This window comes from Eucyclogobius newberryi, unplaced genomic scaffold (assembly GCF_026437365.1).
Source record: "Eucyclogobius newberryi isolate DKJ021-1_F unplaced genomic scaffold, fEucNew1.0.hap1 SCAF_19, whole genome shotgun sequence".
Taxonomy (NCBI): domain Eukaryota; kingdom Metazoa; phylum Chordata; class Actinopteri; order Gobiiformes; family Gobiidae; genus Eucyclogobius; species Eucyclogobius newberryi.
Genome location: NW_027315823.1, coordinates 5,846,694 through 5,869,634, shown reverse-complemented (window position 1 = coordinate 5,869,634; position 22,941 = coordinate 5,846,694). Strand labels below are relative to the sequence as shown.

Genomic DNA, 22,941 nt, shown 5'->3' with positions numbered 1-22,941 from the left:
ATTTGTTAAAAAACGCGTTACAACGACGGCAAAAGTATAAATAAATGGATCGTTTAAAGGCCTAATCGTGTCGTGAACTCAACACACTCATTTATTTAACGCAAATTATGTTCAAACCTCGTCTGGGGATGTCACGATATCAGATTTTATTGCTACCATTACCGTATTTTCCGGACTATAAGCCAAAAAACGCATAACAGAGAAGTTAAAAACTGCGGTTGCAAGTGTGAAAATAACAAATAATATCACATATAAGTCGCTCCGGAGTAAAAATATATAAGTATAATTATAAATACAAGTATAAGTCGCACCCCGGCCAAAACTGTGAAAAAAGGTGCCACTTATAGTCCGGAAAATACGGTACTCACGATTATTGAGGTTAAGACCAAACAGAAGTGAAATCTTTTACTTTCTTTCGTTCAGTTCATTCATTATTCCTCAAGTTTGCGACCGACTTTTTGAACTCAAACCTTCTGAATGTAAAGTAATCGTGACAAATCAAAAACGTGGACATTTTGATGCATTTCTGGAAGACGGATCGAATAAAAACGGCAAAATTTCCCTTCTAAAATTGTCAAGATTATACATTTTTGGGGTTTTTACACTTACATTTACCATTATTGACCGAATAATCTTGACGTCTTGTTGTCACAGGCCCGATCTGCTTCTGTGGGAAGTATTTCTGTACCCAATAATATGACCGGTAAACGTGTACATATATTTCCCACCAGCCTGAGCATTTTAACGTCGTGACTTTTACATTCACATAATACACAACGTGGTGAAAATGGAGGTCACAATCGCCACCGCGAAAACACATTGCATTTTCTACATAACCTCTTTCTTTTCTTTACGATTCGACCTAATATTTGTCAATAATGGAAGCCTATTTGATCTGGATACATTCACGATTGTTAACGTATTTACAGCCTTACGAGTTCGCGCGCTGCTCGAATGAAGTGAAAACGGTGCGAACGCGCGACGCAAGCGGAGGTGGAAGTAGTAAATAACACATTTTCAGCGATTAACTGACATCAGAGCTAATCGTTTTAAGTCGAAAAATAAGCAAAATTCTGAACGTTCGGTGTAGAAATGCAGGTTAGTCTGTTTTCCAATTACAAAGAACGAACAAAAATACAGTTTTCTTGCCTCAAATATGCATTGAAATGACTATTCCTATTGATTCAACAAATAATGTCAAATACAACGTTAAATGTGGTTTTAATTGGACAAAACCAGCTTGATTGATCATATTTTGTGATATTCTGAGTTTAATCCCATTGAAATCACACAAGTAGATTCAAACATCGTAAAGACCAGTTTATAGTTGGAATTTGTCGGTGCAGATTTTGTAGGTTTTTGTAGATTCCATTAGGATTTTTTTAGGAATGGCGGTTTTAAGCTAATGCTATCGATACGTACGATTAGAAGTGGGAGATATATATTGAAAAATTTATGATATTGTGAAATTAGAACGTCCATTTTGAGCTCAAAAAGAGCAGAAACGTCGAGCGTAATCTCCCAAACGAAGCTGTAACGTGGCATTTCTGCACTTTTCGCGGTTCATTTTATCGTTTCGTTGGCGTTTCGCGCGACACTCGAACCTCCAACGAGACCCGAGAACTCTATTATTTTGAAAAACGTAAGAGTAACACTTCCACCTCCGCCCCACAGACGAAATGTTTGAGATTGTAACGTTTGAAATAGTTTGTTATTTCATTTCTGTGCGTTGGGTTTGTCGGAACGTTTGAATCATCTTGCGCCAACAATCGGCGAGTCACAAATATTACCGTCTTCACGTTTTGCCATTCTTTTGTTTTAAAAATAAATTAGATTATTATATTTTTTGTGCAAAGAAAATATATCAGAAAATCTTTATCTACAGAAAGTGCAACTGTAACGGAGGAAAAAGCTCTGGATTTGAGGTTTAAACGTTGGCGAACGCCGGTTTTGGCACATTCGTCACATTCACCCAAACGTCGCACCGAGTCGCGCGGAAACACGGCGTCGGTGAAAGGTGCGGCGCCCTCTGCTGGGGGGAAAGATTGGGTTCACGCGACGTCACAACTCTCACGTGACGTATGACAGGCTTTTATCATGTTCTACTTTTGACTTTATCCCTGTCGTACATTTAAATGATAGTTTTACACCGATCAAGCAGGTATTTGTGGTGAAAACGTTGAAAAATCAGTATAAAATGACAGGAAGTGACATCACACCAGGGACACTCATTCCAGTCACAGTTTATGCAGAATTTACACCAAAGAAATAACTTTTTTTTGACTCTCTAAATGTCAAATCAACAAAATAACAAAGCGCTCTTTTATTTTCTGTCAATTTTTTTTTTTTAAAGTGACATTAGGGGAGTTTTCCTGGTGAGATGTCATCGATTGCAACCAGGAAGTAAAATTGTAAACCTAAACAATTTTTGATAAAATTTGTGATTTTCTGTGATAAAATTTTTGATTTTCTGTGATAAAATTTTTGATTTTCTGTGATAAAATGTGTAAGATTTTGAGCTGAACTGTATTTTAGCTCAATGAGTCGTCCGGCCTGTAGGGGGCGCTTTAACATCTCTGCAGTTTCATGAAACAAAAACTGCGACAAAGTTCATTGTCTTTCATTGCCAAAGATCGTCACGTTTTCATTATTTGTGCATTTTCCAGTTTTCTTTCAGGAACACGGTGCAACGTCGTGAACCCAACCTTTGAACCGCCACAGAAGTACTACACAACCAGCAAGCAGCTGTTAGCACGCGACGGAGCTCAACGCGCTCCAGGAAGTAGATTTCACTTTCATTTCCCGCATAAGACTTTCCGAAAATGTAAAGTATTACGCGTTTAAAGGGGCTGTGCGGACGAGGCCGTTTCACGTTTCAGTCGGTCTAACGTTAAATCTGTGGAGATTTTAACATGCTAAATGCTAAACTTTTAACATGATAAATGCTAAATTTTTAACATGCTAAACGCGTAACTTTTAACATGCTAAATGCTAAACTTTTAACATGCTAAATGGGTAACTTTTATCATGCTAAACGCGTAACTTTTAACATGCTAAATGCTAAACTTTTAACATGATAAATGGGTAACTTTTATCATGCTAAACGCATAACTTTTAACATGCTAAACTTTTAACATGCGAAACGCTTAACTTTTAACATGATAAATGCAAAACTTTTAACATGCTAAATGCTACATTTTTAACATGCTAAATGCAAAACTTTTAACATGCTAAATGCTTAACTTTTAACATGATAAATTCTAAACTTTTAACATGATAAATGCTAAATTTTTAACATGCTAAACGCGTAACTTTTAACATGCTAAATGCTAAACTTTTAACATGCTAAATGGGTAACTTTTATCATGCTAAACGCGTAACTTTTAACATGCTAAATGCTAAACTTTTAACATGCTAAATGGGTAACTTTTATCATGCTAAACGCATAACTTTTAACATGCTAAACTTTTAACATGCGAAACGCTTAACTTTTAACATGATAAATGCTAAACTTTTAACATGCTAAATGCTACATTTTTAACATGCTAAATGCAAAACTTTTAACATGCTAAATGCTTAACTTTTAACATGATAAATTCTAAACTTTTAACATGATAAATGCTAAACTTTTAACATGCTAAACGCTTAACTTTTAACATGCTAAATGCTAAACTTTTAACATGCTAAACTTTTAACATGCTAAATGCTAAACTTTTATCATGCTAAACGCTTAACTTTTAACATGCTAAACGCTTAACTTTTAACATGCTAAATGCTAAACTTTTAACATGCTAAACTTTTAACATGCTAAACGCTTAACTTTTAACATGATAAATGCAAAACTTTTAACATGCTAAACGCTTAACTTTTAACAAGCTAAATGCTAAACTTTTAACATGCTAAACGCTAAACTTTTAACATGCTAAACTTTTAACATGCTAAACGCTTAACTTTTAACATGCTAAATGCTAAACTTTTAACATGCTAAACTTTTAACATGCTAAACGCTTAACTTTTAACATGATAAATGCTACATTTTTAACATGCTAAATGCTAAACTTTTAACATCATAAATGCGTAACTTTTAACATGCAAAATGCGTAACTTTTAACATGCTAATTGCTAAACTTGGCGTTCGTTCTGACGCCAAAGAGATGGACAAGTCACTATCGAGAGGAAAACTCAAAAGTGTCAAAAGCGTCTCGTTATCGCTAAGATCTGACCGTGTTTCTGACCCAAACTGGACTCAAAAGACAACAACCGATGTATTTGTGCTAAAAAGTACAGCGTATTATGTGTAAAGCTAACTCACTCTGCGCCATTTACTATTTCAAATGCTAAACATAATCGACTAAGCGACTAAACGCCGACATCCCTGCTTCATCGGTGAGTCTTGTGACGCTTTAGTGCGGTGAATGTACGCGCAGTTTATCCGTTTACTTTTTTGCGGTAAAAGCAACGTTCTCGACCGGCGAGCGAACCGTTCATATCCTCATTCTGTTTCGGAAAGTCCGAGGGGAAAATGAAGGGGACGTTTACTCCTCGACGACGCGGCGCTCCAGCTCGTTACCGTCGTGTACGACTGATACTTTCGGGGGTAAATTATTATTGCTGTAAGAAAAAACATACGCAGCGTCGAGTTAAAAAACCTAAACGTTACATACCCTTCAAAATGGTCTTTTTTCTTTTTATGTCATTCAAAGTGCTGAGCAGGAGTGAACGCTCTGTTTGAGGTAAAGGAATGACACTGAACTCACGCTACTACAGTCACTTATTTTACACAACATCATCGTTACGGACGCTCACTCGCCGACGCCGACCAAGCGCGTTTAAAAGGGGGAAATGTGAGTTTACGGCGTTTAAAAACTCCTCCTTCTGGAATATATAGAGGTTTAATTGGTGAAAATGTTGTTGTTGGACATGGATTCGGAATAAAAAATGTACGTTATTATTATTTTTTGTACGTAGTTGTGCGGTCGTGGCGTGACTCTAGAAGCCGTAATCGCTGTGATCTTTAACCATTGTGTAAAAGCGTGTTGATTTATTTGAGGTGGAGCTAACGCCGCAGAGCGTTGCTCTCGACGGCGCCCCCTGCAGCGAGCACGGGGTCATTTATCACATTTATGAGTTTATGTCCAAACTGAGCGTCAGGGTTTTGGCTCTTTTTGCCACTAAAGCTGTATTTAGTTTAGTCCTGGTTTGGTCCTGGTTTGGTCCTGGTTTAGTCCTGGTTTAGTCCTGGTCTGGTCCTGATTTGGTCCTGGTTTAGTCCTGCTTTAGTCCTGGTTTGGTCCTGGTTTAGTCCTGGTTTAGACCTGGTTTAGACCTGGTCTGGTCCTGGTTTAGTTTGAACAGTAACAATGGTGTCGTCCTCTTTTAGACCAGGTTTAGTTCTCATTTAGACCCTGAATTGTTCTGGTTAAGATTTGGAACTCGTCCAAAAACCAAACCTTTTTATTTCTTCTTTTTCTTTCTTTGGTGTGAGAAGTTCGAGAGCCACAACTGTGAACTTTAACGCTGGATAAGACGCAGTAACGCACGCTCATAAATGACTTTACATTTGGCAAAAAGGCGCAGGAGTAGGCCGAGAAAACAAACAAAGAAACAAACACAAGAACAAAACAGCAAAAGGCCTGATCCCGTCGGTTGAGCAACTCGTCCAGTTATTACTAAGGTACGTGCTTCTGGAAACGACCGCCAAACTTCATCTTCTTGAAGCGTTTCCGAGACGGCGGGACGTCCCGTTACTCGTCTATGAACGAGATCCCTTCAATCCTGCAACAGACGAGGGCGGAGTCAGGTACAAACGGTCAAAGGAAGAACAATAGAAGAAGAAAACGCCAGGATCATGTCACGCTAAATGAACTGTTTTGAGTTTTTAACATGTTCTAAAGTTTGTCCCTTGTCAAAAACATAGTTGGACTAATTTATTGCTTCATTGTCAAAGGTTTTATGCATCGAGTCGACTAATGAGGACATATCGTGCTTTATTTGGTCTCTTTTGGTCTCTTCGGTGCTTGTATTTTATGTTTTAGAACATGAAAGTCTGGAAAAGGCTTGAGGGGGAAAAACGACAAAAAGCTGAAATGTAGCAACTAATAATAAGACAGAATAATATAATGGTAGAAAACAGTTACTAAACATTCACCTTTACACGACTTATTAAACTGTGAGTGCGAGACAAAACCCCGGTGAACACAAAGGAGAATTAAAGGGACGGTCTTGCCTTTTTGGAGCTGTGCATATCTTTGTGGTTGGAGTTGAGCGCTTTCCACACGGTCGTTTTGGACATTTCGTCGGAGATATTAATGTCGGAGGGGTCGGACCTGGGAGGGCATCGGGGACGACGAGACGGACGGGAGAGACGGGGGAGAGGTTCAGGTTCAGACAACACGGGACGTGGAAACATCTGGACTTTGACCGTGTTTACCTGGGGTCGTGTGCTTTGGACGTCTGCGCGGGTTTACACGTCTCCATGGCGATCTGCACTGCGCTCGAGTTGTCTGACTTGGACGGAAGCATCATCTGGGACTCCTGTGACACAGAGGACAGGTCAAACCCCTTATTTATTTTATTTGATAGAATATATATATATAGATGATAAATATATATAAATATATATATATATATATATATATATATATATATATATATATATATATATATATAGATAGATAGATAGATAGATAGATAGATAGATAGATAGATGATAAATATATATATATATAGATGAACTAAATTGCATCCACTTTTTGGCCGATTTGAGCGCGTTCCTGGTTTGTTTTACTCGTTTTGAGTCGTTAATATTCCTAAACGTTTAAATTCTCTGTGATGCTAATGCACCAAGAACGACACGCAGAGACTTCAAGCCAACGCGGCCGAGCGAGGCGTGAAAGAACGTCGTAAAGTGTCTGGGAAGTGTCTGGAAAGTGTCTGGAAAATGTTCCTGAATAGGTTGTAACTCACCCCGTCTTTCATCTTCGAGGCGTCGTCCAGGTTCTTCTTCTTCCATTCGGGCATCAGGTCGTCGAGGTAACTCAGCTCTCTCTTGGAAAAGCACAGATCCAGCAGCTTACGGATAAACACCAACGCCAAAACCTGAGAGACAAAGCCACGTGGTCATTTATTGTAGCTGACCACGTTTGGAGCAGAGGCAAGTTTGGCCAGTTTTGGCAAGACGTTTGACATTATGGAAAAGTCTCCATAAAAGCGATGGGAGGAGCCCGACGAAGTGTGGCGTGTGTCGGCGTTCTCACCATCATGGGGAAGACGATGGCGGCGGGCGACGTCTTGATGACCCAGAGCAGCACTAAGCAGGTGAGCTGCGTGAGCGTGAACAGGTGCACCTTCCTCAGCGGGACGTGGCGCAGGTAAATGAAGTCGGGCTGGTGCTTGGCCGGCATCCCGAACAGCTTCAGGCGGTCGAAGAACTGCAGAGCGAGAAAGAGACGGAGCGAGCGGAGAAAGAGACGGAGCGAGCGGGGAAAGAGACGGAGCGAGCGGAGAAAGAGACGGAGCGAGCGGGGAAAGAGACGGAGCGAGCGGAGAAAGAGACGGAGCGAGCGGGGAAAGAGACGGAGCGAGCGGAGAAAGAGACGGAGCGAGCGGGGAAAGAGACGGAGCGAGCGGGGAAAGAGGCGGAGCGAGCGGGGAAAGAGACGGAGCGGGCGGAGAAAGAGGCGGAGCGAGCGGGGAAAAAGGCGGAGCGAGCGGAGAAAGAGACGGAGCGAGCGAGGAAAGAGAAAGAGCGAGCGGGGAAAGAGGTGGAGCGAGCGGGGAAAGAGGCGGAGCGAGCGGGGAAAGAGGCGGAGCGAGCGGGGAAAGAGACGGAGCGAGCGGGGAAAGAGACGGAGCGGGCGGAGAAAGAGAAAGAGCGAGCGGGGAAAGAGGCGGAGCGAGCGGGGAAAGAGGCGGAGCGAGCGGGGAAAGGGGCGGAGCGAGCGGGGAAAGAGACGGAGCGAACGGGGAAAGAGGCGGAGCGAGCGGAGAAAGAGACGGAGCGAGCGGAGAAAGAGACGGAGCGAGCGGGGAAAGAGACGGAGCGAGCGGGGAAAGAGGCGGAGCGAGCGGGGAAAGAGACGGAGCGGGCGGAGAAAGAGGCGGAGCGAGCGGGGAAAAAGGCGGAGCGAGCGGAGAAAGAGACGGAGCGAGCGGGGAAAGAGGTGGAGCGAGCGGGGAAAGAGGCGGAGCGAGCGGGGAAAGAGGCGGAGCAAGCGGGGAAAGAGACGGAGCGAGCGGGGAAAGAGACGGAGCGGGCGGAGAAAGAGAAAGAGCGAGCGGGGAAAGAGGCGGAGCGAGCGGGGAAAGAGGCGGAGCGAGCGGGGAAAGGGGCGGAGCGAGCGGGGAAAGAGACGGAGCGAACGGGGAAAGAGGCGGAGCGAGCGGAGAAAGAGACGGAGCGAACGGGGAAAGAGACGGAGCGAGCGGGGAAAGAGACGGAGCGAGCGGAGAGAGAGGCGGAGCGAGCGGGGAAAGAGACGGAGCGAACGGGGAAAGAGACGGAGCGAGCGGAGAAAAAGAAACAAAGTCATCCACGGGCCAGAAGACGAAACAGCGCCAACTGATGAGGAAAGACGGAACTGTCGCTGTCGGCGGTTTAGCGATCGCTCCCAAGAGGCTCGCGGTGAAGTTGACGAGAGTAAAACGACTTCTTCGACCAGTAATTTAGTAGTCGACTAGTCATCAATTATTTAGTTTGATTAGTCGACTCACTGAGACTTTTTAGATACATTATAGGTGGAAAATTGGTGACGGAAAGCAAGAATATTCATTATTTTTTTTACATTATGACGGTAAGTACTGTCATCGTTCAATAAATGATAGACGGACAATATTTTTCTTATTTTCATGCGGTGTTGTTGTAGATGGTCGAGTAATTAACATCTACGACACATTATAGATGCTAGAACTGAGGACTGAAACGTTTCTTTGTGCTTTTATATGTGTTGTCCGTTTGTTTCTTTAGAATAAGGCTTTACGTCTTAATTCTGCTTTAAATGTTCCTGAAACTGGTACAAAATAGATCCAATTTAATCGTTTTTCGGGATATTTTTCAGTCGCAAAACATCGCACTTCATCATTTGTCACGATGAAAGGCCTAATACGTGCGTTTTAGAGTTTGAATAAGATAAATGACCGTTACAATCACCCAAAACCTGGAGCGAATATCTTAATAATTTTGGAACAATAAATGATTAAACAGTATAAATGCATTTGAAAGTGTGAATGTTAAAACTTCGTAGCGTACCTGTATTCCCTTTAAGGACGACGCCCCCATGTACAGGAAGACTCCGTACAGCACGGGCATCGGGATGAACTGCAGACAGAACAAACTACTTCATTTCATCCAGTTATTTCAGACGTGTCCAGCAGGTGGCAGTGCTGCACCACCTCCTCTGCTTCTTCAGTCCAACCTGGTGCTTTTGTGTGATGTATTTGTCACTTTTCTCAGATTATTCCCCTCGAGAGTTAGTATGTGTCACTTTTCACGCACAGATTTAGGTCACGTAAGAATAGCAGACCTGTACCATGTGACCAGATGACATCATAACCATCATAACCACCATCTTCGCCTGATTGATTAGCTAAAGCCATTTGCTGCTTTTATTGGGCCGAAGGTTTTATTTTACAGGAAATCCTTAGCGTGAAATGGATAAAGTAGAAAGAAGAGACATTAGGCAAATGTTTGATCCACAACAACACGTGTGCGGCTCCTTAAACCACTGCACCACAGGCGAACACCATCAGCTTCTTCTGAATCCTCCAGACTCCTCCAGACTCCTCCTGAATCCTCCAGAATCCTCCAGACTCCTCCTGAATCCTCTGGAATCCTCCAGTCTCACTGAGCTGCAGAGGCTGAACTAGCTCTGATTCATGATTGGTGCAGAAAGAGGCAAAACTGGGCGGAATAAGGTGAATAACACTAACAACGTGGCCACTGTCAAATGTTTTTGTAATTTAGAATAGATCGGTTCCAGTTGTTGATTCGAACGTGTTTCTCTCGTATCCGTGTCCTTTTAAGTCAGAATCGTACTTGCTGCGGTTGAAGTCGTGAGCGTGACCGCGGTTCCTCACCTGCAGCGCTCCCGTCATGAACACCGAGCAGCCCATGAGCAGGAAGATGACCAGGCCCGTGAGTCTCTGCTCGCGGATGCCCAGGAAGCGCGGCTGCTCCCCGGGCGCCGAGCTCTCCGACTCCAGCTTCAGACTGTTGACGTGCGTGATGGAGAGGACGGTCGCCGCCACGAACCAGGGCAGGCCCATGATGGAGCACACGGCCAGCATGATGCCCACCACGAGCAGGTCCAGGTGGTACCCACAGCCTTTCTGCAACACAACCACACACGAGACGGAAACGTTCGGACGTATGGACTTCACACAAATCTACAAATTACAGCAAATACATCATTTTTCTTGCGCTCGCACCAGTAGTTTGTGCTCTTTGCGGTTGATGATGACGGCGGTGATCTGCTGGTCCATGAAGATGAGGATGGTGCAGAGCAGAGCCGGGATCGCAGCGGCCAGGACCGTCCACCAGGGGTTCGGCCCGATCGGGTTCATGAGCCAGCCGCGGTCGTCCCGAGTCGGCTGCAACGCAACGAGCAGAAGTTTGAACGCCGCGGAGTTCTTGACATTCCAGAACTTCATGTCATTGTTTCAGAGGAAGGGAAGAGGCCTATCTATCCATCCATCCATCAATCCATCTATCATCCATGCATCTATCAATCCATCCATCAATCCATCTATCATCCATGCATCTATCAATCCATCCATCAATCCATCTATCATCCATGCATCTATCAATCCATCTATCAATCCATCCATGTCTATCTATCAATCCATCTATCAATCCATCCATTTATCATCCATGCATCTATCTATCAATCCATCTATCAATCCATCCATCCATCTATCAATCCATCTATCTATCAATCCACTATCAATCCATCTATCTATCAATCCATCCATCCATCCATCTATCAATCCATCTATCAATCCATCCATTTATCATCCATGCATCTATCCATCAATCCATTTATCAATCCGTCCATCTATCTATCTATCAATCAATCCATCCATCCATCTATCAATCCGTCCATCCATCTATCAATCCATCCATCCATCCATCTATCTATCAATCCGTCCATCCATCCATCCAGCTATCATCCATCCATCCATCCATTTATTAATCCATTCATCTATCAATCCATCCATCTATCTATCAATCCATCCATCCATCTATCAATCCATCCATTTATCATCCATGCATCTATCCATCAATCCATCTATCAATCCATCCATCCATCCATCTATCTATCAATCCGTCCATCCATCCATCTATCATCCATCCATCCATTTATTAATCCATTCATCTATCAATCCATCCATCCATTTATTAATCCATTCATCTATCAATCCGTCCATCCATCAATCCATCTATCTATCAATCCATCCATCTATCAATCCATTCATCTGTCAAATCCATCCATCTATCAATCCGTCCATCCATCCATCTATCAATCCATCCATCTGTCAAATCCATCCATCTATCAATCCGTCCATCCATCCATCCATCTATCAATCCATCTATCATCCATCCATCCATTTATTAATCCATTCATCTATCAATCCGTCCATCCATCAATCCATCTATCAATCCATCTGTCATCCATCAATCCATCCATCCATCTATCAATCCATTCACCTATCAATCCATCCATCTATCAATCCGTCCATCCATCCATCCATCTATCAATCCATCTATCATCCATCCATCCATTTATCTATCAATCCATCTGTCCATCCATCAATCCATCCACCCATCTATCCATCTATATCATATCATAACCCTATTAAAATAAACACGGCTGCTTACAGGGGGGAAATAAAAAACATGGCAGATTTCTGATTTGAATAAACGGATAACTGGAGCTCACTGCTGCAGGAAAGAAGGGCATTACTAAAAAAAGACTCAAACTGCACCGACGATCAAGGACTGGACCGAAGGACACAATCAATGATTGAAGAATGAAACTGTTCATCTGAATTTTGATTTTGCTCTAAATGACGATCAATGAGTTCCTCTGTGCACATGAACAGTAGTAAACGGACAAAGGATATAAAAACACTTTATTCATTTGTCTTACCTTGAATTTACTTGGCACTTGAAGCTTCTGCGAGGGAACTCCAACAAAATAATCCAGAACGACCATGACGAGGATCGTGATGAAAACGGCAAAATCACTGATCATTGACCGAACCTGGGGACGAAACAAACCCAACGGTAGTGACTTTTGTTCGATCGTAAAACGGTTCACGAAGCAATGTTGAAGGTGGGTTCTCTCAGGAGCGCCCCGAGTCGTGCTCAAGTCCTCACTGTTTGAAGCCCAAGTCCAGGTTCTCTCAGGAGCGCCCCGAGTCGTGCTCAAGTCCTCACTGTTTGAAGCCTGAGTCCAGGTTCTCTCAGGAGCGCCCCGAGTCGAGTTCAAGTCCTCACTGTTTGAAGCCCGAGTCCAGGTTCTCTCAGGAGCGCCCCGAGTCATGCTCAAGTCCTCACTGTTTGATGCCCGAGTCCAGGTTCTCTCAGGAGCGCCCCGAGTCCAGTTCAAGTCTTCAATGTGCAAGTCCAAGTCGTTCATGTTAAGACTCTTCTTTTTGGAATGTGTCCAAAGGAGTACCTCAAGGCTCCATCTTAGGCCCTATTCTATTCTCAATCCATATTAATAATTTTGTGTTGATCTGGCAAATGTCAATCATCATTTTTATGCAGATGTTGCTTTACTGTTGCTCGGCGTCACTGGAACAGGGCCTCGTCTTCACAGGCTCTTTTCTCCGTGGAGCCGACTAGGTTGTATTTCCTGAAGTTAGTGTTGAATTCAGAAAAAAATAAAGTTATGATATTTTGTCAGACGCGCATCAGCAGAGGGTATATCCCCCGAGCAGAGGGTATATCCCCCCGAGCAGAGGGTATATCCCCCCGATTAAAACCAAGGCCTGAGCATAAACAAAAATCAAATCATAAATTGAAATTGAAATAAAGCCTGTTTTTTTACCCTGGAGACTCGTAAACATCTGCCACTTTTATACCTTTATTAGATTACGATGTTCTTTACGTAAATGCTGTGCTGAGATTGATGTTGATGCAGGCCCACCCTCCACTGTGCCCTCTGTGCCAAGACTAGGGGGCTCTGGGTGGATGTTTTTAGTGTATAAAGTGGTGTGCCTGGTGCAGAGGGCGGAGGGTCGTTATGCCCCGCCTTGTGAGGACTAACAAAGAGAGCTTTCTGGCGACCTTCAAACCGACTTGAGAAGCAGAGAACTGCACAAACAAAAAAAATAATCCTTTAGAAATGCTCTGCTTTTAAATGTCAGTTCTGTTTTTATCTATTCTTAAATGTCTCATCAGTGGAATTGATTGTATTATTTTGTGCTGTCGGGTCTTTCCTTTGCTCCAGGTTAAAGAGGTCTCGATCTCAATGGGTTTTTCTTATCTGGTTACGTAAAGGTTATTCAAAATATTTTTTTAATTAATCTCAAAACACACCACAAGTGTTATTAAGTGAATAAAGTTTACTTCTGGAAAAAAGAGGGCCACAAAAAACGATCAAGAAGAAAACCCTGATGTAAAAAAATACTCTGAAACTACAAATATTGACCGTAAAAGAGTAATAAGTAAGAAATTAAATGAATGAAACAATAAAAACACACAACTCACACAGTGACAAATGAAACGGGTTCTTCTTAAAAGCAGTGGGAAATATTGATAAAGATAATGATAAGGCAAAGCAAAATAATATGTCTGTTTGCCGTAACCCGACCGAGCCGTCAAAATTATAGCCGACTGAAAAAAAAAAATCAGCATTCTTTTATTTTTCTTATATTTCGTCGACTCACCGACCGTTTTTTCAAAAAAGCGCCGTGATGAATAATTTTGTATCACTTGAACTCGCTAAAAATATTACGAAGCCGAAAAAGAAATGAAAATGAAACTTAACAGGAGCGGAGAACGTTCAACTCATTGTCTGTTGAAGCCTGACCCCTGGTGGTCACTGCATGTCACTGGCAGAATAGAAAAAAACGGGATTTGACAGTGGCTGAAATAGAATTTGTCATATATGATGACCAAGACGTAGACGATTCTACGACATGAAAATGGCCAAAAAATAAAATAATTTGTCCTGTACAAAAATAGTTTATTGGGTGGACTTATTCATTTTTTAGTTTTGTACATTTACGGTAGCATCTCTTTTGATAAATGATAATATTAACTTAATTTCATAGGGAAATTATCATTAAATTCTATATACAAATTTAGATTTTTTTATGTTTTAAAGTAAAACATAAATAAATAAGAATTTGACTTCCTACCTACCCACTTGAAAAATGTTGGTAGGGTTACACCAAACATACAATTAATTTGGGATTTTTTTTGCCTTCAAAGTTGAAAAAAAAATAATAATTTCACAGCAAACAGAGAATGTATTTGGGGCAGCCTAATCAGATGTTATTTGATTCGTGGCTGTAAATATCGTGGATCAGCTTCAAGTATTGCACGTTAAAGTACTGCAAACAACAAATACATCCTCGTATACTCATCACCTGTGTTTGTACTTCTATCATCACCTGTGTTTGTACTTCTATCATCCCCTGTATTTGTACTTCTATCATCACCTGTGTTTGTACTTCTATCATCACCTGTATTTGTACTTCTATCATCACCTGTATTTGTACTTCTATCATCACCTGTATTTGTACTTCTATCATCACCTGTGTTTGTACTTCTATCATCCCCTGTATTTGTACTTCTATCATCACCTGTATTTGTACTTCTATCATCACCTGTGTTTGTACTTCTATCATCACCTGTATTTGTACTTCTATCATCCCCTGTATTTGTACTTCTATCATCACCTGTGTTTGTACTTCTATCATCCCCTGTATTTGTACTTCTATCATCACCTGTATTTGTACTTCTATCATCACCTGTGTTTGTACTTCTATCATCACCTGTATTTGTACTTCTATCATCCCCTGTATTTGTACTTCTATCATCACCTGTGTTTGTACTTCTATCATTACCTGTATTTGTACTTCTATCATCACCTGTGTTTGTACTTCTTACCTTGGTGGGAAAGTATCTGCTGGTTTTGAACTGCTTGAGAAACGCCGACATGAAGAAGGTGGAGAAGAACAAGATGGTGGACCAGAAGAGCACGTCCGGCGTGTACGGCCCGTGATGACCGCACGCCGTCCCAACGAACTGACCGTGGAACCCCAGACACTCCTGTAACGCAAACACACAGGTAACGCAAACAGGTAATGCAAACACACAGGTAACACAAACACACAGGTAACGCAAACGCACAAGTAACTCAAACACACAGGTAACGCAAACACACAGGTAACGCAAACACACAGGTAACGCAAACACACAGGTAACGTAACGTACAAGTAACGCAAACACACAGGTAACGCAAACACACAGGTAACGCAAACACACAGGTAACGTAACGTACAAGTAACGCAAACACACAGGTAATGCAAACACACAGGTAACGTAACGCACAAGTAACACAAACACACAGGTAACGCAAACACACAGGTAACGCAAACGCACAAGTAACTCAAACACACAGGTAACGCAAACACACAGGTAACGTAACGTACAAGTAACGCAAACACACAGGTAACGCAAACACACAGGTAACGCAAACACACAGGTAACGTAACGCACAAGTAACGCAAACACACAGGTAACGCAAACACATAGGTAACGTAACGCACAAGTAACGCAAACACACAGGTAACGCAAACACACAGGTAACGTAACGTACAAGTAACGCAAACACACAGGTAACGCAAACACACAGGTAACGTAACGCACAAGTAACACAAACACACAGGTAACGCAAACACACAGGTAACGCAAACGCACAAGTAACTCAAACACATAGGTAACGCAAACACACAGGTAACGCAAACACACAGGTAACGTAACGTACAAGTAACGCAAACACACAGGTAACGCAAACACACAGGTAACGCAAACACACAGGTAACGTAACGCACAAGTAACGCAAACACACAGGTAACGCAAACACATAGGTAACGTAACGCACAAGTAACGCAAACACACAGGTAACGCAAACACAGGTAACGTAACGTACAAGTAACGCAAACACACAGGTAACGCAAACACACAGGTAACGTAACGTACAAGTAACGCAAACACACAGGTAACGCAAACACACAGGTAACGTAACGCACAAGTAACGCAAACACACAGGTAACGCAAACACATAGGTAACGTAACGCACAGGTAACGCAAATACACAGGTAACGCAAACACACAGGTAACGTAACGCACAGGTAACGCAAACACACAGGTAACGTTACGCACAGGTAACGCAAACACACAGGTAACGCAAACACAGGTAACGCAAACACAGGTAACGCAAACACACAGGTAACGTAACGCACAGGTAACGCAAACAGGTAACGCAAAGACACAGGTAACGCAAAGACACAGGTAACGTAACGCACAGGTAACACAAACACACAGGTAACGTAACGCACAGGTAACGCAAACACACAGGTAACGTAACGCACAGATAACGCAAACACACAGGTAACGCAAACACACAGGTAACGCAAACACACAGGTAACGTAACGCACAGATAACGCAAACACACAGGTAACGCAAAGACACAGGTAATGCAAAGACACAGGTAACGCAAACGCACAGGTAACGTGGAGTTAACCACTCCACCACTGGACAGCAAGATTTATTTTATTATTTATTTATGTTTTTAATGTTAAGTTTTCTTCTGGAAACCACGACAACCTTCAAAGTGGGCGGGACTGCTGAGCTCCAATACATTTGGACTGCCCACAATATAATGAGATCATAATATCATCTCATATATCATATTATCATAATACGATATACTTTTTGCTACATCCTTACCCTTTTAATACTAAATATATTTCATTAAAAATTATTCTACACAAGTTCATTTTGTGCTGATGAAGAGCCAGATTTTTTTTTTTTTTTTGTTTCAAGCGGTAATACGGTAATAAATGCAGAGATAAAAACCATAAACTTGCATTTTAAATTGAGCATTTCTTCAGAATGCAGTGACATCATGTCGACCCTGTTTGCGTTTAAACCCATTAGTGACGAGTTAACGATCGGACGTCCTGGCCGGTGTTTGCAGAGGTCTCAGGGACACTTAGCGAGGCCGAGCGGCTCGGTCCAAGCCGCACAGAAGCTCGAGGATGTATTTACACCGATGCAAAAGTTACACAGAGTTTTATGGCCCGTGGTTTGGTTACCTTGACGGTCAGGTTGGACCAGGAAACGGAGGCGGCCGTGACGTTCCTCTTGCTCCACAGATCCAGCGTCTTGTTGTTGGGGAAATCAGGCTCCGCACATCTGCAGCTGGAGACGGGAAGTCGCACCAGTTAAACATGGTAAAACATGATGGGAACAGGCTGTAAAGAAGCACATCTTGTAGGAATAACAAACAGCTCGAGTACTTTTCTTTGCGATTCTTAAGATGGTTGACGTTCACATGGAGAAAGTTAAATTGTGGCTCCTTTAATATTTGGTGCAGGTTCATTTTGTCCAAGCTGAAACATAGACAAAAGGTGAACGAAAGGTAACTTCACTTAAGTGTTTCTGTCCCTGTATTTTAATGTTTTAATTTACTTTATTCTACCTGAAAGTGTTTTGTTGTAGAAACCAAAATTGCCAAAAGCTAAAACTAGATTTTTTAAATTATTTTTTTGGGTGACGTGTATATTCACTCTCTTATTTATGTCTATTGACTTGCTTAAAATAAAATAAAAATGATTAAAAAAAATAAAAATAATAATAATTTAAAATGTAATTTAAAAAATAATGGTTAAATGTGTAACGTGTCTGAAACCTGCTTGTCCCCATGGAGACGTGTTTTACTATATTCCACAGTATGACGAGTTCCATGACGAGTCCCATGATGTAAAACCTTAAAAAAGAGACTGCTCGTGTTGGGTCGCCAGCTCGCAAAAAGGTCAGAATTTAAACACTATTCTTAGGGAAAGAGTCGCCGCTGGAGAGACTGCGGTTGCCAGGCGGCCCGCGGTCGATTTTGTTCCTGTCGATGTCGCGCACTAAACGTGTTCTTTACATCTTGTTTTCACTCTGTGTTCACGCTCTATGTTCTGCGTTTCAACGACAAACGCTTCTTCGTACTGGATGTTTCTGTCATTTGACCCTGTAGCTGTACCAAAGTGCACTGACAAGACCACGGGGGCTACAAGAGATCACGCAATGACACTTATTGATGAAGAATCCACTTGTAAAGCTGTAAAAAGGCAGATTAAACTCACAATTCACTCCCAAACCACAATATATGTCACCGTCTCCTGTCCCTTCATTGAAAAGCAATTAATCGACCAAGCGTCTAAAGGTCAAAGCCGGTCTGGGACTCACAATGCCAGGGTGAGCTTGTCCAGTTGGCTGTTCGCGTTGACGGGGTAGATCTCCCGGAGGTGGAAGAGCTTCTCCAGCGCCTCGTAGATGAAGATGAGGCAGATGAGTGCCGCGAAGGCCTCCTCCGTGAACCGCGTGATGTAGCAAACCAGCGAGCTGGCGTCCGTGGCAACGAGCAGCAGGCACAGGAACGCCGTCCACAGCCCGATGCAGGTGCGCAGGGACAGGTATGACAGGCCGTAGTCTCTGAAACGCGGGAAACGCAAGGAAGGGTGTTTAAAGGTCACATCGGAACGTATCGTGAGTCGAACGTCATTTTATATTTCGTTCATTGTTTAAATGTTGATCGGCGTAGGAATAGGAACAAGTTCATTCACTTCCTGTTCAAAACTCTATAACTGATAAGCCCCGCCTCTTTGTAGTGACATGCCCCGCCTCTTCGTAGTCACATTTCACCGCAAACAAGCAGCGGATTGTCATTTACGCCGTTTGAAAAGTGGTTGTGTGACATTTTAGAACACTACATGTGTCTCGAATTTCGTAATTACGCACTGCGTAACCTTTTTTGCGGCGTTTGGTGAGACGTGGTGTGGTACGTACTTGCAGAATCTGAAGAGGATCTTTTCAAACACCAGGACTGGACCGGTGCTGCCCAGAATGGTGAGGGGCTGCCCGGCGAACAGCGAGTAGGCCACGCCCGTCATAGACGCTCCCAACAGCGACTCGATGGCGCTCTGTGAAAGCAAGACCGCCGCGTTAGAAAAGTCAGGCCAGTCGAGAGTGGGGTCACGAGAGTGTGGTCTTGAGAGTGTGGTCTTGAGAGTGTGGTCTTGAGAGTCTGGTCTAGAGAATGGGATCACGAGAGTGTGGTCTAGAGAATGGGATCACGAGAGTGTGGTCTAGAGAATGGGATCACGAGAGTGTGGTCTAGAGAATGGGATCACGAGAGTGTGGTCTAAAGAATGGGATCACAGCTCCTCCAGAAAAGCTGGTTAGTCCGGCTTTGTGGTCCAACTCGTGCTTATTTTGCTACTTAAAAGAGGATCGTGTGAAAACGTGAGGAATCGGTAAAACGGTAAGAGCTAAACTGGATATCGAGCTTTTCTGGAACAGCCTTTACATAGTTTTGTTCTTGTTTGGTGTTTGTTCTTTGGGGGTTTAGTCCCGGTTTAGTTCGGTGAAGTCCAAGCTCAGCCTGTATTCACTCCATTCATTCTTTTCATTTCTACCGCTTGTTCCCTTTCTGGGTCGCGGGTGACTGAAGCCTATCCCAGTGACTTCGGGCCTTAGGCGGGGTACATCCTGGACAGTAGCCAACTTGTCACAGGGTTAACACAGAGACATAGACATTACAGACAGCCATTCACTCTCACATTCACTCTCTAGGGCCAATTTAGAGTTGCCAATTTTGCCTCACACATACATGTCTTTGGACGGTGGGAGGAGCCGGAGAACCTGGAGAGAACCCACGGTAACACGGGGAGAACATGCAGACTCCACCCAGAGAGAGATCAGGTCCGGGAATCGAAGCCATGATCTCCTTCTTGGGAGGCAAGAGCGCTAACCGCCTTTGCCACCGTGCACCCTGTTCGCTGCAGACAAACTAAATCCCGGTTTTCTCGACTTGAAACAGTTTAACATCATGTCTTTGTCCGTGGTCGCTGCACACGTGCGGTTTCTCTCACCGCGGGTTTTGGGATCGATTCTCAGCCTTGACTGTTTTGCTGAATGTCTTGCTTCTTAAATAACTTGTTCTGATGGGTTTATAGTTATAGCACGGGAGTTTAAACTGAGCACGAGCCGAGAGCGGCGTGGGTTTTCTCTTACGATTTGTCCCTCGGTGGCCTCGCCCAGCAGCCCGCCGAAAGTGATGACCGGAGACATGCAGGCGCAGTACAGGAACAGGAAGGAGGCCACGCACTGGAGGCTCAGCCCATCTTTGTAGTCGCTGAGGTAGAACGGAACTTTCCTTTTAATGTCCAGGATCAGACCTCCAAACAACCTGAGACCAGAACCAGAACCAGAAAGAGAGCGAGGGAAATGTCGTCAGAGCAGCCGAAAAACATCGACTCAAAACACTTAAACGGTGGAAGAACTTAGAACGATGATCAGTTAGCATAAATATGGTAAAGGCCACAGTTATGACGTATAATCAGTGTCGGAATATGTCCAAATAAGGCAGTTTTCCCATCACTTCTGCTGCTGAAGGCCGCTCTACAGGCCGCTGAGCAGTACTGCAGGAAGCTTGGTTCTTCTTCTGCAGCTGCTCAGTCTGTGGGCGTGTCCAGAGGCCTGTTCATGCTCCGCCCTCTAACATGAGCTTTTAGAACCAGAGCGGACAGAAGCTCTAACTGAGCATGTGCAGAGGAGAAGAGAAGCCCTAACTGAGCATGTGCAGAGGAGAAGAGAAGCCCTAACTGAGCATGTGCAGAGGAGAAGAGAAGCTCTAACTGAGCATGTGCAGAGGAGAAGAGAAGCTCTAACTGAGCATGTGCAGAGGAGACGAGAAGCTCTAACTGAGCATGTGCAGAGGAGAAGAGAAGCTCTAACTGAGCATGTGCAGAGGAGAAGAGAAGCCCTAACTGAGCATGTGCAGAGAAGAAGTGAAGCCCGTACCTCCCCGTCCTCTGCAGCTCCGGTCCGTGATGCTCCGCCTGCTCCTCCTCCACCGGACACACTGTCCCGTTAGAGACCGACGGCATCTTCCTCTTCTCCTGAAAACACACACACAAAAACACACCATTATTTATTCATCATCGATCACACAAATGCGATGTGAGTGGAGCTTTTTAGAAAGGCGGTGGTGAACAACATATTCAATAAAGAAAGTGAATTTTGCTCATTAATCTCACACCGTTATCAAAGAGTGGGTGTGTTTACACGGGCGGTAAAAATGTGAAAACTCGAATGATCTGATAACGCACAACGTAAAAATCAATCAGTTTATCAAAGGGTTTTAAGATTTACTATTGAAGACAAAGTGCAATAACTCCGAGGGAACGACGTTAAGCGCTTGTGTCGAAACTCGCCTGCGACGGCACGTTTTTGGGCGGCTCGATCCGGATGGACGGGTCCCACTCTCCGGGAGGAAGAACCGTGACCTGGTCCAGAAACTCATCTATCCCGGCCAAAAGGTCACTGCGGTCTTTGGCCTTGTACGCCACGTCGTGGAAGATCTGTGCAGAGAGAGAGAGAGAGAGAGAGTCATGGAAGATCTGTGCAGAGAGAGAGAGAGAGAGAGAGTCAAGGAAGATCTGTGCAGAGAGAGAGTCATGGAAGATCTGTGCAGAGAGAGAGAGAGAGAGTCATGGAAGATCTGTGCAGAGAGAGAGAGAGAGAGTCATGGAAGATCTGTGCAGAGAGAGAGAGAGAGAGTCATGGAAGATCTGTGCAGAGAGAGAGAGAGAGAGTCATGGAAGATCTGTGCAGAGAGAGAGAGAGAGAGAGTCATGGAAGATCTGTGCAGAGAGAGAGAGAGAGAGTCATGGAAGATCTGTGCAGAGAGAGAGAGAGAGAGTCATGGAAGATCTGTGCAGAGAGAGAAAGAGAGAGAGAGAGAGTCATGGAAGATCTGTGCAGAGAGAGAAAGAGAGAGAGAGTCATGGAAGATCTGTGCAGAGAGAGAGAGAGAGAGTCATGGAAGATCTGTGCAGAGAGAGAGAGAGAGAGAGAGTCATGGAAGATCTGTGCAGAGAGAGAGAGAGAGAGTCATGGAAGATCTGTGCAGAGAGAGAGAGAGAGAGAGAGTCATGGAAGATCTGTGCAGAGAGAGAGAGAGAGAGTCAAGGAAGATCTGTGCAGAGAGAGAGAGGGTGTAGTGTGTGGTGCATTGTGGGTAATTGGCCTTGGCGTCTTACCTCGTCAGTCATTATCGTCGCCATGGAGCGTCCGATTTCGTGATACTGCTGAGCCTTTCCATCTGGGCCCAGGAGGATAAACAGAAACCTGACGGGGCCAGAGACATTCATCTGACCGATCCACTACGAAGGACATTCATCTGACCGGTCCACTGTGAAGGACCTTCATCTGACCGGTCCACTACGAAGGACATTCATCTGACCGGTCCACTGTGAAGGACATTCATCTGACCGGTCCACTGTGAAGGACCTTCATCTGACCGGTCCACTGTGAAGGACCTTCATCTGACCGGTCCACTGTTTAGTTTAGTTTTTAAGATCCCCATTAGCTCCTGCAAACCAGTTGCTATTCTTCCTGGGGTCTCCTCAAATTCATTACATACATTTCTTTATATACCCCACAAACACACACACACACACACACACAGACAGACACACACACACACACACACACAGACAGACACAGACACAGACACACACACACACACTCTCTCACACACACACAGACAGACACACACACACACACACACACAGACAGACACAGACACAGACACACACACACACACTCTCTCACACACACACAGACACACACACACACACACTCTCTC

The 22,941-nt window shown here is 43.7% G+C and overlaps 1 protein-coding gene across 1 annotated transcript in view; it reads right to left on the bottom strand.

The window, feature by feature from the left end:
• Window positions 1–5,769: 5,769 nt before the first annotated feature.
• Window positions 5,770–22,941, bottom strand: part of slc4a8 (solute carrier family 4 member 8) — a 57,685-nt gene continuing 40,513 nt past the window's right edge. The window contains exons 9-25 of the mRNA XM_072452936.1: window positions 22,334–22,421; window positions 21,506–21,652; window positions 21,093–21,190; window positions 20,304–20,478; window positions 19,077–19,210; window positions 18,477–18,722; window positions 17,336–17,441; window positions 15,122–15,283; window positions 12,147–12,260; window positions 10,426–10,587; window positions 10,075–10,326; window positions 9,248–9,316; window positions 7,257–7,430; window positions 6,967–7,098; window positions 6,431–6,534; window positions 6,227–6,326; window positions 5,770–5,775 (exon numbers count right to left, since the gene is read on the bottom strand). Of these exons, the coding sequence (XP_072309037.1) occupies window positions 5,770–5,775; window positions 6,227–6,326; window positions 6,431–6,534; window positions 6,967–7,098; window positions 7,257–7,430; window positions 9,248–9,316; window positions 10,075–10,326; window positions 10,426–10,587; window positions 12,147–12,260; window positions 15,122–15,283; window positions 17,336–17,441; window positions 18,477–18,722; window positions 19,077–19,210; window positions 20,304–20,478; window positions 21,093–21,190; window positions 21,506–21,652; window positions 22,334–22,421 (2,269 nt within the window). The remainder of the gene's footprint in view (window positions 5,776–6,226; window positions 6,327–6,430; window positions 6,535–6,966; window positions 7,099–7,256; window positions 7,431–9,247; window positions 9,317–10,074; window positions 10,327–10,425; window positions 10,588–12,146; window positions 12,261–15,121; window positions 15,284–17,335; window positions 17,442–18,476; window positions 18,723–19,076; window positions 19,211–20,303; window positions 20,479–21,092; window positions 21,191–21,505; window positions 21,653–22,333; window positions 22,422–22,941) is intronic.